The sequence below is a fragment of the Tyto alba genome, unplaced genomic scaffold, assembly GCF_018691265.1.
Source record: "Tyto alba isolate M040663 unplaced genomic scaffold, T.alba_DEE_v4.0 Super-Scaffold_13, whole genome shotgun sequence".
Classification (NCBI taxonomy): Eukaryota; Metazoa; Chordata; class Aves; order Strigiformes; family Tytonidae; genus Tyto; species Tyto alba.
Window position 1 is genome coordinate 47,668,961 of NW_024881275.1, and position 18,156 is coordinate 47,687,116.

The window sequence follows — 18,156 nt, forward strand, 5'->3', positions numbered from 1 at the left end:
AGAACAGAATATGCAGTAGAGTATCAAAGGCTTTAACTACTCAGTGCCCTGTATTGTATTTCTAGCCTAAGACATGCAGCTGGAGTGAGAGCAGGAAAGTACACAGAACTGCTTACCTGCAGAAGGCAGTGTCCTCAGTTCTGCTAGAAGTGAGATAAACTCCTTAACAAGCTTGCTGCACCAGTTCCCTAGAGCTTCTATCTTGTATGATAGATTGGATAGCTAAGCAGTTTTTAACCTAAAGCTCTCAAGAGCTTTAAGAAAGCTTATAGAGACGAGCAGAACAAACTCAGAGACCAGAAGCATTGTTGGCTGGTTAGTCACCAGCAAGGTGAAATCATTAGCAGTTAAGAGAAATGTTTGCTCACGCTCAAACAGCCCCTGTCAAAAAGGAGCAGGAGACATTCTTAATTCATCCAAAGTCAACACATTTTGCTGTTTAACAGATCTTTAATATCAATAATGTGGAAAGTGACATCTCAGTGCACAATCGCATGGAGACTACAGTTTTGGAGGTTCTCCCATTTCAGACACAGTAAACATGAGGAAGAACATGCAGTCAAACAATGATCAGCTCTAGATACATCATGAGGTTTGGTCCAAAAAAAAAAAATCATTGAAACAATCCAATTACTGCAAACATAGCTTCTCTGAGTAAAGTTAAGATGCTGCATTTGTAGTGTTTCCATTGTGCTCTCCTTCAGCGAACCAACGGAGCCTGCTTGAGTGAGATGAGGACTGAACGCATGCGGGACACATCTTTTGCCTGCTTACTAGACTTGGGATTAAAGTCACAGAGCTGAGCCACACGTTCCCACTCAGTGCCTGGAAAAATGTCTTCTGCATCATTCACAAAGGCTTCTTCAGCTGCCCTAAAAGCAATGCAATGCACCCAGTGTTAACACCCAACATATAAGGCACTCCTCTCTTACAGGATGCAGTTTCTTTCAGCAAGTTTTGTAAGAAATGTGACCTGACAGCTGCTTGTGGACATTATGGCTACTTAAGCTCCCACTGCCCCAAGTGGAAATGAAAGTAAGGTTGCAGTAATATGCTATGCACAAGCAGTGCAGAGGATTGCTGTGTAAAATGTTGGAATACAGGTGTTTGGTTTTAAGAAGAGTTACTGAGTCTTTGCCTAAGGAGTCACCACACAAACTGCCAGGAAGTGAGGTACTCCTATGTAGGCATTTTATTTATGGTGAAATGTCCAAGTCTTAACTTGTTAATCCTCTGCCACTTGATGGCACTTGCCAACTGGAAACTTAAAACTCCCTGCAAGCATGTCTTAAAACAGATTCCATTTGAGGATTTAAATCAGCCCCAAGGCCTACAGGCCATCATAAAATTATCTCCTGATGATTCCCAATGCTGTAGTGAAGCAGCATGAATCAAAAGGAACTTAAGTCATGTATCCCATGCCTGTGGGTGCTATAGACTAAAGCATATCTTGGCAAAGGGGATGACTTTTTTGAGGTCAGCTCATGGGATAACTACATTTCCCCTGCTCTCACCCTAAGGAGGATTTGTGCATTATGTACAGGTTAGTGCCAGTGGCTTCTGAGCTGTATTGTTTTGGCATTGCTGTGCTGCCAACAGCATTGCTTCAGTGCAGGGATAACACTCCAGCATGTAGTTTATGTGAACTGTGGGGCTCTGGTAGCTGCCCGAGTGCAAGAGCAGTAAGCATCCAGAGATCAAATCAAAAGCATCTACTCCAACAAGCAGTACAAAAAAAAGCAGTGAAGATGACTCTCCCATGAGGGTTCAGCACTATTGACAGGGATGATACGGTTATAGACACCACTGAAGACAAGGGTCACTACAACACTGCTACTTTATGTGACAAGACACTTTTAAGGGGCAGTGAAGATTTTTTTACTTAACTGTTCTAGGCTGTAGCAAGGATGGTTTATGTGTGTGCTTAAAGGTGAAAAGAAGAAAAAGAAACAAGAAGAGAAAGTTTAAGTCAGATATAGAAAATGAGAATGAGTTTAATGCAGACGATGAGCGGGCTGAACATGTACTAGTAGCTTAGCCTATATTCAGGAAACAGGCTGCCAATTTTATTCTGCAGCACTTATACTGCACATTTGCATTGGATATATGAAAATAAGGGTTTTATTAGAAAAACCAATCAAAATCAACTCCAGAAGACTTCAGAAAAGTCAAACACCACCTGTAAATCCATCATTTCACAAGTCTTGGTTTACATCCACCTACAGTGAGGTAATTAATTCCATTCTGGACCTTCAATATTAATGCACTCAAAGCCACATCATGGCTCACCAGTACACCTAAAGGTGTCACCTTAGAATCTGTGACATGGCCATCTTTCAATTCAAGTCTACAAATTAAGGGAAGAAATTAAAATACATAAAACAGTCAATGAACATTGCAATACTTCCACCCCACAGAAACTATCATACTTATTGGGGCTTGAAAGTCATGGCTACATTCTCACTGATCCATTAGGCTGGCAAAATGCCTACACAGAGCTGCTCCTAAATGTTCTCCCAGCAACTAATGCTGATTTTCCTATTCCCCCTTCTTGTACTGTTCATCTATTCTCTAATAGCATCCTATTTATATATGCACATACCTCTTCTACCTTGATTTATGGCAGTTAATTCATTTCTACCTTCATTGGCTTGCACAGCTTTATGTGCAAGCATTGCTTGAATATTTTTCTGATTATGTAGGCAAATGAGCACAGATCAGGAGTTCAATACCTATTACAGAGAACGCAGAGTTAAACATTATGGTTCTCTGTGGAAGTGACTAGGACTAAATATAGCACCCATGTGAGACTGAAGACACTAAACCACATACCCAGCAAAGCATCTTGCTAAGCAGTGTTCACTGGTCTGGAAACAACTGTAAACCCCTACATCTAAAGACTATTGAAGTAATTACCACAATTCCAGTGGTATGTATGCTACAAGACTTAAGCAGAAAGTGCTGAATGTTGTGCAGTGTATGGGATCCTTACAGGAAAACTGCACTTAATACTGTAGATCAGAGTCAGTCCAAAAAGTAAAGGCTATTTCCTTACATTAGCTTATACTGCCCTGAAACATTCAGAAGTCACCTTCAGACATTCAGCACTATTTCTGATCCTCCTCATTACCTAGTTGACTAGCAAACAGAATTAGTAGTTAAGCAACATACACATAACCAATCAGGTCAGCGAAGGGTTGTTTGTAGAAAGCTTCATCTGCCACCCTAGGTAGTAAGTAGTCCAACACACAGGCAAGCAGGCAGGAGAAAAGAGATAAGGATGAGAAATACAGAACACAGCTGAAGGCAGTTTTAACAAGCACATTAATCTTGTATCACCTAGACTTACAGTAACTGAAAAGCAGCTACCACATGGAATGTATCAATTAAGCTCAGAGGGGTAATGTAAAAACTCTGCTACATCCCAGAAGCTGGGATCATCTAGTTCAGGACTAGAGTCACAGTGTTAGCATTAGGCTACTTCCAGTACTTCCAGCGCACAGAAACTACCATTAGGAGAGAGATCTCACCAGGCTGCTCAGAGTGCCAAACACTCCTTCTGTGCAACACCTGTTACATGGACCATGCTCCAGAATGCATATTCTGCACTCAAACACTGGCCATAGTAAAGCTATGGGAATGTCATAAGCTCTGCCCACCAACTAGAAGAGTGCCAGTCCTGTTTCCCTTTCTTGGCCCAACCAAAAGACTGTACCTCAGTGAATGGAAGTGTCAAATCAATAATTCTGTAGGAAGTTTAGGCCTCCTTTCTTCCTTTAGTAAGAAATGCAGTCTACCTAGGACTCTGCTTACTCAAGACAAAACCTGCTGGCCATTTTGATAAAAAAAATGGTGTTTCAAAAAAACAGTTCAACTTGAAGTTCCTTGGTTCCCAAAGTACAAAGCAGCCCTGATGATTACCTGGACAGAATGACACTGGCAATCCTAGGTCAGAGGTAAAGATCTAAGTGGTATTAAGTCAGTACTATTACATTTACTTTTACATAGCTTGAACTCAAAATTCCCCCAGGAACCTCTCAGAAAGTATAAGAGCTTAGTACACTAGCAGCCAAGTCATTATTTTCTGCCTCAGGGCCATAATTAGACAATTCAAATCCAGCATAGGCACAGTCAGCATTTAGCTCTTCACTAGCAGAACTGAGTCAGGTTATTTCTTGAATGCTTCCAAAAGGAGTGGCCAGAGGTTTTAAGATATCTAATTAAATAACTTGTGGCAAAGACTAACTAGAATGCCACTTCCATGTGTTCTAAAGATAGTAAGATTGCTAGTCTCAAGGTAGGTACAGTCACTGAAAACCTATGCCGCTAGGAGCATGCAAACAAATGGGTAGACTAAAATTTTCTCTGGCCACATTCAAACTATGTGTCTTAAGGAATCTTCAGCAATTCTGGTTCATTATCTTAATGCTTTCTATTGCTCTTCTTGGATATGTTATCTAGATTCTAAGAAAACTTAAAAAGATAGTCTACCACTGGAGATCCATTTCGGAGTAGAAGGGGTTACTTTAATGAACTGAAGGATGACCTCTCTCCTCCATTACTTTTATACTCAGTACAGTAACTCTTTGGATGGCTGGAGAAACTTACCTATTGCTGGCTTTTGTTTTCTGGAGCTTTTCATCTTGCCTTGCATACCACTCCTCCAACTCCTTTATTGCTTTTTCCTTCCATTCTGCTTCCTGCTTTCGTGAGTTCGCATCTGAAGATTTAAGAATTGATTTGTTAGTCATGTTTGTTCCAGCTGGATCTTGCTAACATTTCAGCTGACGGCTCAGGGTGCACTCTAGTGCAGACAGTTGCTAGATATATTCAGATAAGGGTTAGGAGGTTTCCCGATTAGGCCATGAGAACTCTAAACATTCAGAAGATTAGCTAAACGGAAAGCCTGCACTGCGTAACTGGGACAGTCCATTTGTAGACTAATTCAGATTAGGTATGTCTGTTGGCCTGCAAAGTACAAAAACAGAAAGAGTCACCTTGCTAGTGCTAGAACAAAGCTCAGTAAAGCTCCTGTGCTTAGACAAAATGGGGGAGCCTGGCACTCAACACGCTTTTACAACCAGCCTACAGTTCAGGACAAGCTCATCTCCCGTAACTAGCCCAGAAGAGTAACAGGCTCAACTCTATCCAGAATCACATTGTATAGAAGGTTCTGTCCTAACAATTTCAAGCAAAGATTCCTCCCTGAAGTAAGTGAAAAGCGTACCAGTTTGTAGGCTCTTAGAAGCTGTCCACAGGTGGGTAACACTGCATTTGATAGCTGTATTTAGTTTAGTTACTAGTCCATTATTAACTTAGCTATTAGATTAAGATCTGTGTGACAACGGATGGCCTCAGCAATTACAAAATGAGCAATCTTTATCCTTTGAAAAAAGTGCTGATCAATATAGTATTTATGCACTCTTCTGCTGATAAGAGTTATTCATCTTCTGTCAGCTTACTTCTAAGAAAAGGTTGGACCACATGAACTCAAGGTTCAAAGAGCCTCTTACTTGCTGATTCCTACACCAGTATTAAGTCTGCTTACTGGAAGACTCATCCAGACTTGCTGCTGAAACTCAAGAAGCATGTTAGATTCACAAGAGCCAGAAGCCATGGTTGAGAATTCTGCTGCTGAAGCTGCCATCAAGTTAGTCACAAGCAAGAACACTAATGCAACAAACATCCTCCTTACCAAGTTGCTCCAGGCGCTCCTTTTGCTCCTCTCTCCACTTACAAATGCTCTCTGGTTCTGACTGCAGTCGATCTGCTTGGGATACGGCAGCATACAAGTCTGTTGGACCATTACTCTCCTTAAAGAGAAGGAACAGTAATGTCATTTATACACAACAACTGATTTTCAGATAACTGCCTGCAAGCTGCATAAAATTAGACTATTTGAACCAATTACATAACACATTAATTTGACGTTATACTGCATTTCCACCATTAACGTGAAAAACATCTTGACACAAATTACAGCAGGATTGAAGCAAATTAATACAGGACTGCCTCTAATAATCAGGGATCACACACAAATTTTCAAACTGACTGGAAAGTAAAACTGTGCCAGAGCTCTACATCTGAAGAAAGCACAAGACAATACCTAGCACTTCACTACATCGTTACAGGCCCAGAGATGCTCCAGTTCGTTTCACCTTAAATATTTGCTGTGAAAGTAATTTTTTTTTTATGGTTTTGTGCATAGGAGCTTGAAGCATTCTCTGTAACTTATTTGTCTACTTGAAACATTTGTGAATTTAACTGATATTAAAAGGCAATGTACTTTAAAGACATTACAGAATATTGATTGCTGTATGCAGTTTAAAACACAGCAGGCATTTCGATATCTAAGCATCAGAACAGCATGAGTACTAACACACTTTTTACTATACAATAGCTCAAAGACTTGCAGTGAATGGGGCAATCAGTAATACACCAAATTCACAAAGGTAATATTGTGTTATTTGCCACAGAGGATATTCCAAGTCAAACAATTTTTACTGGTTCACCCTACTCTTAACAGACCTGAGAAATACCACTGCTGACAGTACCAGATGGATTGGAGCTAACGACAGATTTGGCTGCATCTTGCCCCTCTTTGGGCCTCCTGTAGCCCTTAATGAAGGAATAATGCAAAGAGAAGCAAATAGGCTGGTGCAATAGCATCAGGCTTCACATTAAATCCAAAACAAAATAAAATGACCAGTTGCACAGCCAAACTAGTTACAGGTAGCTAAAACAAAAGTTATATATAGCCCATACAGTCTGTTCTTCCTCATTAAGAGGAAGCTCTATCCACCAAAGCAGCTAGTCACTTAGAGTTGTAAACACAAAATCAAGATATTTCATCTACCTTCTATTGTACAAGGAAGCACAAAAGGCCAGTAAGATACAGTTTCTCAATCTCACAGCAGTGGTGAGGATACAAAAATGTTAGCAGCAGTGAAAGCTGTTTCTCCACAAAGCTCAGTGTTCATTTAAAACTCTATGAAGAAGCAGCTCATACGCTGCCCACTTCTCAAGCATTCATTTATTCAGGGTTATCCTGCCAAATCTGATAGCAGGAAATGACAATGACTTACCTAAACTGGTGTGAAATTACTTAAAACACTGTGATTGCCTGAGCATGCCTCATTCCTCCCTGATGCTAATAAAGCAAGTAGCATCTCCTTTTGTCATTACCATGACTAACATCTTTCATGCTATGAATGAGCTACTTAACCAGCAGCTTAATTTCACGCAACTTTATGTCACTAAGTGGTGTATAATGTTTTCAGTCAGCTCCTTGTAAGACCAATCTTGATAACCAGGATGCATGAATTATCCTTAAAGAACAAGCAATTCAGAAAACTATGCTTTAAGCTTGGTAGTCAGAGCATCCTTTCAGCTTATTAGCTAGTGTCAAGTCAACATTAAGTCATAGCACACAGCCTGGTGGTCTGCTTACAGTGGTTATGTCCTATTAAGCCATAATTCAGAATGGACTGCAGCTTTAAGTTACCTTTAAGTTCAGAGGAGGAGCATATTTAGAGTATTAACAGCTTTATGAGATGAGCTATCAGAATACAAGTTCACCTTCAGAGATGAGATAAAAGTATAATACAGACAAGAAATGGGAAGTATTAGTGCAGATTAAGGTAAAGTTCTCAAAGTAGAACAGCACATTAAGTACGGAATACTTCTATCTTACCTGATTGACATCTCCATTAACCACTCCATCAACAGCACCTGTAAAGAAGTGACTGTAGTTTAGACATCTGAGAAAAGAGAGGTCAGCGAGATGTACTGATTTCATTAACTTGTATGGAAAGCTTTACAACGAGTGTTGTTTGATATCCTGAAGGGTCATTTCCTTATCTCTGCTCTTTTCTGGATAGGCACAAGAAACCAAGTAAGCCATTACTCTGCAGAACCAGTAATAAAAAGTCATTTCTTCATCATGAGATCATGCTTCAGACTACATAAATAGCAGAGCTGATACTGTTTGAGAGGTTGCTACAGATAGTGTTCTAAAGTCACTCTCACTTTCCTCCCTGTCTTAGAAGCTGACTAGCAGACAACTGCTTATAAGTTAAACAGCATGACAGTCGCTATTTTAGTCTCTACCTGGAAGATTAACAATTATTAAGCCAACGCTTAATAATTCCTATCCTAGTTGGTTACCTCCTAATTGCTCATCAGCTCAAAAGATATAGCTAACATTACTAGCAAAGTTACCTTTCTGTTACCATCTGTGGTATGTTTGATAACTTCCTACTTCAGCTGCAGCATTATTCCCTCTGAAGTGACACTGGCATTACAGCCTCAGAAACAGGATCAGCTAGCAATCTTTGCCACAGAACCCTAAAACTTCACCTTATTAAAACAAGGCCATGGGGAACATGTCAGTTGTGAGACAAACGTGAGTTTGTGAAACTATGTAAAGCTCCAAACTCCAAACCACAGCAAAATGTTCAAGAACTGCTAAATCTCAGCAAGGCATCTCTCTGGAACAGTGATAAGCAACATCTGCCTGCATGATACAACAAATCATGTTGCTATCTTTGTCTGTTATCATGGTAGCAGTGCTACCATGGATAAACTTAACACACAGAAGTGTTTCTCCCATGTTTATACACTCTTCAATGAAAGAAGAGACTGTACCAAAGTCACCCAATAGTAAGCAGAACATTAAGTTATTTTGCACCTCCTTCTTAAATAAGATAGCTAATTCATCTAAACCTAAGAGCATTATGCTGTTGTATCCTCTATTTTTTTGTGGGTATGTATGTGTAGCAGGATGGCTGGGAAGAAGAACTGAGAGTGCTGTACAGCTAGTGTATGATGAAGACATCTTGACTTTGGTGGGCCAGAAGCCTTGGGAGCAGCAAACAGGAATGTAGAAAAACAAGATAAGGATGCTGAGCTTTGTCTGAAGAAAACATGCAAGGCTACGGTTAATGGAAAACATCTGGCCATTTCTTAAACAGTGGAAAGTTTTCTGCCTTGAGCTAAAAAAGTATATAAGATGTTGTGCTTGTAAGATTTAATTAACCCAATAGGCTTAGGATAGCAGTAACTAACTTGTAGCCAATGAGTTGTCTGGTGTATTATGGACCGAGGGTAATGACCAATCAAATGTTGACAAGTATTGTTCGAGACTGTGTAATTGTAGAAGAGTTGCTGACAATAAATGACTTCAGCTACGACTTCGGCCACGACTTTGACTTCAACTCCGAACTCTCGACCTCTTACACCCATCCGGAGTCCTATTTCTCAATCACCGTCATGTATGCGCCGATTTCACACTACTAGTGTTAATGGCACCCCAGAAGCTCTTCATACTCCTTTATCAGGGAAGCAGGCAAGTGTTGTTACGTCCTTATCCCTGAGCCCTGAAGAGCAATCACTTACAGTCCTCTACCTAATACAGTTCAGTTATTAGTTCAAACATGGCTCAGTTGGAAGATGCTCGTCTCCAAGAACATAGTTACTAACTTCAGCAGGGAAGGACTTAAGTTAACAAAAAACTAGATTTTCAGTTATGAGAACCTAGTATTTTATAACTAGACTCCTGCATCTGAAAGGCAGTAGCTACTTCGTCTGATTGCTTCTCCTCTGCAAGTTACAGGAGCCAAAAAGAACTGGTTAGAGAGGCACATAAAGCTAACACCATCTGTCTGCCTCACAGCAACTACTCTGCGTATCACCATCTGGAAATTCCCTCAAAACATATTTTTAGACATCACTGAACATACACTGCCTTGGGCAGGTACAGCTACAATTAACAGTTCTACTAAAGAGGTTTATGAAGACTGAAGCCCACAAAGAAAACATGCTTACACTTTACCATCCTTCACTTTAAGCCCACGTGCACTACAGACACACGCTGCAGCTGTTCACCTTGTTTCAACAGGGCTGGAATTAAAGCTGAGGCACGGTCTATAACTCATATTGACATTAGCGGCTCAGATAAGCCAGCTGCCCACTCTGCCTACCTTGGAAGAGCAGAAAACAATTCACACGTTCAGACAATCAAACTGGAGACACAGGTTTATTGCTACAACACCGAAGAGAGGCTAGCCTTTAAACTTATGTAATTCTCAACTTCAGAAGGAAAGCAGTTGTTTCATGAGAGACACTGCTTGGGAAACTGTCGTGGTTTGAGCTCGGAGGGCAACTAAGCACCACACAGCCACTCACTCCCCTCTTCCCCCCAGCAATGAGAAGGGGAAAATAAGACAGGCTTGGACATCAAGATTGGACTGGGAGGGGCAAATCACCCATTATGGTCATGGGCGAAAAGCAGATTCTTTAGGGGAAGAAAAGAAAGAACATACAGATTTATTACAGACACTTACAACAACACTTAACAGAGTAGGACAGTGAAAAGCATTACCACATCTTAAGAACACCTTCCCCCCAACCCCCCCTTCTTCCCGGACTCAGCTCTGCTCCCGATACCTCTACCTCCTGCCCTCAGCAGCACAGGAGGCAGGGAATGGGGGGTGCAGTCAGTGCTGCTGCTTCTTCCATCTTCAGTGGGGGAAGCTTCTGGAACTTGTTCCCACTGCTCCAGCGTGGTCCCCCTCTCACAGGAGACAGTCCTCCATAAACTTTCTCCAACTGGAGTCCCTCCCACAGGCTGCAGCCCTTCCCGAGCTGCTCCAGCATGGGACACCCCTACATGCTGCAGTCCTCCCAGTGGTGAACTACAACAGCAGGGGTTGCTTTCTCCCACAAGATCCTGGCCTCCTTTGGGCATAGCCACCTTAGTTGTCCATATGAGGACACTCACAGGCCATAAATCAGTGTCTGCTCCACCGTAGGTCTTCATGGGTGGCAACAGAAGGCTGCCCTGCTGTCTCACCACAGGATACAAGGGGGTCTCTGCTCCAGCACACCTCCCCCCTCCTTTCTTCCTCCACTGACCTTGGTGTTGACGCAGCTGCCACAACTCCTCCTCACAAATCCGATGCCTCCTCACCAGTTCACTTCTTAAATATGTTATTGCAGAGGCACAGCTGTTTGGCTCAGCCTTGGTGCAGATGTGGGACCGACTTGAAGCCAGGGGACCTTTGAGAAGCTTCTTGCAGGGGGCCACTGCTGTAGCCCCCTCCCCTGCTACAAAAAAAATAACCAACCCCACCACTCACTTAAACCCAGGACAGAAACATTGACTCACCAGCTACATGAGAGAGCTAGTAAGTCTTGAAGATTCTTCCAAGAACTGTGATAATATGATTAAATTTTCTTGTTACACCACAAAAATCATTCGTTAAGGTCTTCAGTACTCAGACTAGCAGTCTGCTGAAGTAAAAGGAACAACATCACTGCTGAGGGCTGTGGCTGAGATGAAATGGATGTGTTTGTCTTAGGGCCACTTCTGCAAAGAAACAGTCACTGACTGGCACAGAGCTACGTGTTTCCAGAGGGCAACCAGGTCAGAAGCATTAAAAATATTAAAACAACCTTCCCATTTGTTTTGACCTCCATAGAACTTGTGATTAAGATGCAGAGTCAGCATGCTGACTGAGCATACTGCAAGCAGAAGAGGAAATGGAACTGTACCATCATGCTATCATATGCCAATACAAGTATGCTGACTGGATGTAGTGGTTTGAGCCGGGTTAGCAGCCTACCACCACAGATGGTCACAAGGAAAACGCAGACTCATTAGGGGAAGAACAAAAACCATACATTTATTACAGACACTAAAAACACCTAACAAAGTAGTACAGTGAGAAGCATTGCCACATCTTGACTACACCTTCCCCTCACCCCTCCCTTCTTCCCAGGCTCAGTTCTGCTCCCGATATCTCTACCTCCTCCCCCAGTGGTGCAGGGGCAGGGGATGGGGGGTGCAGTCAGTGCTGCTGCTTCTTCCATCTTCAGTGGGGGGAGCTTCTGGAACTTGTTCCCCCTGCTCCGTCATGGTCCCCCTCTCTCAGAAGACAGTCCTCCACAGGAGTCTCTCTCCCACGGCTGCAGCCTTTCCCGAGCTGATCCGGTGCAGGCACCCCCACATGCTGCAATCCTCCTAAAGGTGAATTACATCAATGGGGTCTACCTTTTTCCCACAAGACCCCGGCCTTCTTTGGGCACGGTACTTTGATCAGCCAGGTGAAAAGAAACACAGGCCACACAAATCAACGTCTGCTCCACAACAGATCTTCATGGGTGGCAGGGGGGGCCGCCCTGCCATCTCACCACAGGATACAGGGGGGTCTCTGCTCCAGCACACCTCCCCGCTCCTTTCTTCCTCCATTCCTTCACTGACCTTGGTGTCCACACAGCTGCCGCAGCTCCTCCTCACAAGTCCCACTGTTCATCACCACGTCCCTTCTTAAATACATTATCACAGAGGCGCAGATGATTGGCTCCATTTCTGAACAGAGGTAGAACTGACTTGGAGCTGGGGGAGCTTCAAGAAGCTTCTCACAGGGAGCCGCCCCTATAGACCCCCTCCCCCGCCACCAAACAAAAAACCCCACCACTCACTCAACCCAGGACACTGGAACACCACCAACAGTTGAACATTCTCTCATTTGAGCTCTCCAGCCTCTCTGGACTCCATACTGAATTATACAAACACTGAAACTATCTGTTTGCCAGCCTTCATGTCAGTAACCAATTCTAGTTTTGTATCAGACTTCTTTGTCCACAGAAACATGTCATTCCATATCCAACTTCCCACAGAAAAAGCTTAAATACTGTTACTGCTATCACCATGTTTTCAACAACCGTGAACAATGAGAGCTCTCTACCAGCTTCAGTCGATCCAATTCTATTGCATCTTAAAGCTCCTGAAGTTAGCATTGCACATTTAGAACTACTCCAGTTAGTAATGATCCATATTCCTTGGTGTTTGCTTCTGAATGTGAGATAAAGCTTTATTTCTAAGGATACTGTTGCAAAGAACATGTCCAAACACCTACAGTTCTGTAACACATATTGACAATAGTGTAATAATGAACTTCCACCCAGACAATTGAGAGTCTGGAAGGATTCAGAGAGGGTAAGCTGTATCGGTTACCTTGCATTCACAGGAGAGAAACAACAGCCAAGCTTGCCAGAAACAGACAGCTAGAATCAGTACCCTACACATATTACAGCTTACAAAAGAAAGAGCTGGGTAGCTTGAAGATAAATACAACAATTTTGTTACTTCAGTCCTACAAGTCAACATATGGTTTCAGAGGCTTATCACAATGATGATCAACTATTCTGAGGCAGCTACTTGCTTTGATATCAGACTCAGTACTACTTGGCATAAAAGGAAGTTTGCTTAGCCTTGTTCACTAGCCTCCCTGAAGTGTTACTCTTAATGCAAAAGACAACAGCTATCAGAACAGAGGCTGGACACTGCATAGGTAGCTGTTCTAACACAAGTCCAATTATTTATTAATGCATGGACTAGTTCCTCCTGAGGTCTTCCTGTCCAGCTACGCTTTGGACAATGTCCTCATGCAGGAGAAATTAATTTCAGTATAATCATACATGAAAATATTTTTTATGAGCTACTTCCAACATCTCTTTTAAACAATAAGTACTCTACTTCTCTGCTACTTTGAGTAAACTAGTAGCTATAGGTGAAGCAATAAAAGAACATTACCAAGTTTAATATATTCTGGCATAAGGTTAAGTAACTTCACCACTCAAGGCCTTGTTTCCCATCTTTTTTCTTTTGTGCACAGATCATGTTTCCCCTTCATCTAGCTCTCATCTATAAGAAGATGAGAAAGAAGAATCTTCTCAGAAGTTTTTGTTTAGTTATGCAAGAAACTGAAGATGAAAGTTTTTCTAGTCATAACTCATTCTCACGCCTGTGTGTAAAATAAAGGGAAGCAAGTCAGGAAAATTGTTTCTTTCCTGTGTTTTAGTTCTAACCTGTTGCCATAACAAAACCCATTACAGTTCCCTCATCTTCAATAATCAAATAGGCTAGTAGTAAGCCACACCCTCCTCTCTCTGCAGTAATGCTGTGCCATAAAAGGTGCTGTCACTTCCCAAAAGATGTAGTACTATCTTGTACATAGAAAAATAGGGGTTTCTGCCATGAGCATCATAATAATGCAATGTCACCACAAGACAGCAAATACAAGCTAAACAGATACCATCCCTCTATTGTATCATTCTCAGTGCTACCTTATGGTGCTCTGAAGACTCAAGATACTGATTGCATAGCAAAACAGAGAACAATGGCTGTTCAAAAAATTAAGAAAAAATATTAATAGTCACAAACAAGCGTCTGCGGTGCTAACTAGAGACAGGAGGAAACAATTCTTTCCTAAACCATTTTCAAATGAATTGATACTCAGTCCATGAAAGGCTATTAAATGTGGTTTATAGACAAACCACCAAATGCGATTAAGTTTCTTAATTGCTAGAGAGGCTTATGAGCCTCTTCGGAAGATGGAGAAATATCATTCATTCAAGTTCATATAAAAATGACAGAGCTTGAAACTGTGAAGGCAATGTTTGAGAGTGGACAGCTTACATTAAACTTGTATCTCCATGATTGTTAACATATAAAAAATTGCTTGTCTTTGGATGCAATTCTCCATAAGAAGCTACCTGACAAGCTGTCACAAGGTTTTTCTATTGACATGCAGGTTCTAGAAATCATGTACTTCAACCTGAACTCTCTCCTGATCAGAGGACATAGAAAGTGAACTGCTACAACATGAAGACCTAGTATTGTCAGACTGGAGAGGATTAAAGAATCTGACTGTAAATAAATGCAGGCATTGCTTTATCACTGAAAAGGTAATCTCATAAAAGAACAAGTTATTAATAACTAAGCAGCAGCACTGTATTACTTGATTTATAAAGTACTTTCTGTTTTCTGAGACTTAGATTACATTTCATATTTCAAGGGAAATAAGATTAGTTTTCACATGCCCAGGAAGCTTGAACAGGATAGCTATTTACATAATAAATGGCCTACTGGTTTGAGCCAGTATTCCAACCCTGACCATAACAATATGAAAGGGTGCCTAGTGAGACACATAAGCTTGGCAACATTCTGACATTCCCCCCCATATTCAACCAGTATGCATCATTACTACAATTAACAGAAATATACATTAAGATCAGTTTCCTGACACTAACAGTTCATAGAGTTCACTACTGTCCATGTATTTGTCTAATCTTTTTTTAAAAGAGGCTGCAATTTAAAAATTGCTTGCTGTATGACAAGTATGTTTCAAGAAGTTGGTGACTGCTTTTCACCGTATTTGAAGTTAAGATCTTCAAACTTCAGTTGAGAGCTGCCTGAGTTATGACTTCTGGCCCAGTATTTAGAAAGAAAACTTACCCAACAGATCTGTAATTAAGGAGTTCAAAAAGGTAAAATCCACAACCCCCTGATCACGATGCTTAAGGTTTTACATAAGAATTTTTATTATTTCAATAAGAAATTTGCATTCACCTTAGTTACAAAATAGTTTAATAAACTAATATGCACTGGAGACTAGACCTGTCTGGTATTTGTTAGGATACTGATCAGATAAGAAATCGCAAACACAAATGGCAACAGAAGTCATGAGATCATTTGTCACCATGCCTGAACCAGTATATTTTGCAATGCTGCAGTCCACACTTTTTAACAAGAAGGGAGCAAGTACAGTCAAGAAATGCATGTTCTGTTAAAAAATTGAGACCACTGAAAGTCCACAAACACAATCTGCTATGTGTACTTAACAGGCCAGAGTGCAATCCCAGTGCATACAAGCACGCTGACATACAGATCACACCTAAACTTCCCAGATCCTTAGATCATATTATCATATTCATTATTTTATGACCCTCTTTCTATAGAAAGCTCTCCAATAACAGTTTTGCATTCCATGACAAGTGAACTTACATAACTTGAGAAAAACAGCTTAAGAACTACTTTTACATATCAAGTTGATCTAGAAGTATTGAACAAGTTGACTTTTTGACAAGGAATCACCCTGCAATAGCCAAATTGCACGCATATAGAGAAGATATGGTTCTAGTTGGTTCTAGCACCTTCTGGGAAAGGCCAATGTCAGAACTTTCTCCGAAGTAGTTAGTCCTCAAACAGTTACTTTAATGTTCCACAGTGTTTGGAATGTAAAGACCATATAAAAGGCCTAACACTTGTCTGAAGCTTGTGAAAGTAAGAGGGGAAGTGTCCACTGTGTCTGTTTCTGCACTATACACAGAACAGAGAAGTAAAGTTACATCTCATACCAAAACAGGATGGTGTTCTGATAATGACTACCCTCACATTCTGGTGCTTGAGCAAGTTAGCCCCCTGTAATCACCCTTTTTACAGGAAGTATAGAGTCTGTATGTTTTGAACTTCATGAATGAGCTGACTCTTAGGGCTGCGCTACCACTAAATAAGCACCAGAAGCAGTAAGTTTCCATTACTCAGTTTATCTAGTTGGGCTTTATTTCAAGACATACTATGAACCTGCATCCTCTTACATAAAATAAACCAGTAATTTCAGAAATAAGGTTGCATAGTAAGGGCTTAATTCTAAAGATGTTCCAACAGCACTGGGGAGTAAAGTTATTCAACTTGGTCTGAAGAGTGGCATCTTCCTGAACTGACAAAGGAATGTCACATGAGAGCAAATATGTTTCCATCAACCCAGCGACAAGTCCAAGTCTTCCAAGAGTGCTGAAACATCAGTTAAGCACAGCATCATCCTACATTCACAGCTCCTTGCCACTTAGACTTCAGTAAAAAACTAAATCTTTTGTAACGAGAAGTATTCACGGGGGCTGCCTTAGCTACCATTAAACTAATTGAAAACACACTAATCTCTAGCTGCTTACATACATAGGCACCCTCCTCTGAATCTAACAGTGTGTTCTGCAGCGCCAGTTTTCTCACATTCAGTACAAAGGTTACCAAGGAACAAAGGCTAGAATCTTAGTAAAATTAAACATTAGCTCAACTGATAGCATACTTCAAGACTAAGATCACTGCCTCTGATGACAGAAACACAAGTGGCAGAACATAACATGCTGACTTATCCTGTTTCAGGAGCTCTTCATTCCAGGAAGGCTCCTGGATTAGAGAAGATCAGTTACTCTTTAGAGTTCTCAATAGGCTACACTTCAGCAAATCTGGGCACCCAGGTGTCTTTAGCAGATATAAACTATATACACCACCCCATCTAATGGAGCAGGGAGATAACTTATTTAAGGCAGAGCAGACCGAGTACGACCAAGACAGCATGCCTGCACAGCCCAAACCTAATTCGTGGACCATTCCTAGACAGCCAGGTCCTGCTCAGCGGTGGTACGTGCTCGGGGCAGAAAGCTGAGACAAAGGTGACATCGGCACCGCTCCCTCTCGGCCACTGGGCCTTCAAGGAAAAGGGAAGCTGCAAAGACGCGCCAGGATGGGACCCTTGTCCTCCCCACCCGCCGGGCACCGCATCTCCCTCCGCAGGGCCCCCGCCACATGCAGGAGTGGTGGAGCGGAGCCCCCCGTCCCTCCGCGCATACCCAAGTCAAGGCCCTCCGGAACCTGTAGCACCGCCGGCACCTCGCCACTTTCCAGGATGCTGTAGCCCTCGTCGTTCTCGATGCCCGCGATCTCGTTCTCCTGCTGCGCCAGGAAGGCGGCAGCAGGATCCTCCTCGGCACCATTCAGCGCCCCGTTATCGGCAGCAGCCATCGACTGCTGCTGCTGAGTACTGAAGAGCTCCAGGTCAGCCATGGGGGCAGGAAATGACGGAAACACCAACACGCAAACAGCTACAACTACCGCACATGCGCCTACACCAGAAAGCAGCGCGGAAGGGGAAGGCGCCCCCAGTGAGAGTCGAGCACCACCCACCGGTAAAGCCAATCAGCAAGTGGCGAAGGCGGGACTAACGGAACTCTCCGCATGATGCCTTGGGCTCGAGCCAATCAGCGTCGTTGAGAGGCGGGGAGCGCGGGGGGATGCCGGGGGAGCGTCCCCTCCCCCCCTCCCCCCCCCTTCCCTCCCCCTCCCCTCCCCCCTTCCCTCCCCCCTCCCCCCCTTCCCTCCCCCCACCCCCCCTTCCCTCCCCCCCCTCCCCCTCTCCCTCCCTCCTCCCCTACCCTTCCCTCCTGTCCCTGAGTGCGGGAGGCGGTGACGCCGTCCAGTTCATTTGTCTTTCTAGGCGCGCGGTAGCGGGAGCGCAACCTGCGATGGCTGGG

The 18,156-nt window shown here is 42.6% G+C and overlaps 1 protein-coding gene across 3 annotated transcripts; it reads right to left on the minus strand.

Annotated features, from left to right (window-relative positions):
- Positions 1-430: 430 nt before the first annotated feature.
- Positions 431-17,768, minus strand: CLTA (clathrin light chain A). 3 transcript variants are annotated; one of them, XM_032988462.2, is made up of 7 exons: positions 17,476-17,768; positions 7,694-7,731; positions 5,696-5,813; positions 4,609-4,720; positions 3,172-3,225; positions 1,888-1,923; positions 431-872 (listed from the first exon to the last, which is right to left on the minus strand). In XM_032988462.2, the coding sequence occupies exons 1-7, from the start codon at positions 17,687-17,689 to the stop codon at positions 701-703; spliced, it is 744 nt and encodes a 247-aa protein (XP_032844353.1). In that variant the 5' UTR covers positions 17,690-17,768; the 3' UTR covers positions 431-700. The 3 variants fall into 3 exon arrangements, with proteins under 3 accessions (XP_032844353.1, XP_032844354.1, XP_032844355.1); XM_032988463.2 differs by lacking the exon at positions 1,888-1,923; XM_032988464.2 differs by lacking the exons at positions 1,888-1,923; positions 3,172-3,225 and having other exon boundaries at positions 17,476-17,767.
- Between the last annotated feature and the right edge of the window lie 388 nt (positions 17,769-18,156).

Excerpts from the sequence above, each read along its gene's own strand:
- CLTA (XM_032988462.2), bottom strand. The coding sequence starts at position 17,689 with ATGGCTGACCTGGAGCTCTTCAGTACTCAGCAGCAGCAGTCGATGGCT. Across the intron at positions 7,732-17,475 it reads TCCGGAGGGCCTTGACTTGG|GTGCTGTTGATGGAGTGGTT; the intron begins GTATGCGCGGAG and ends ACTTCTTTACAG. Across the intron at positions 3,226-4,608 it reads AAAACAAAAGCCAGCAATAG|GGTGGCAGATGAAGCTTTCT; the intron begins GTAAGTTTCTCC and ends CTTACTACCTAG.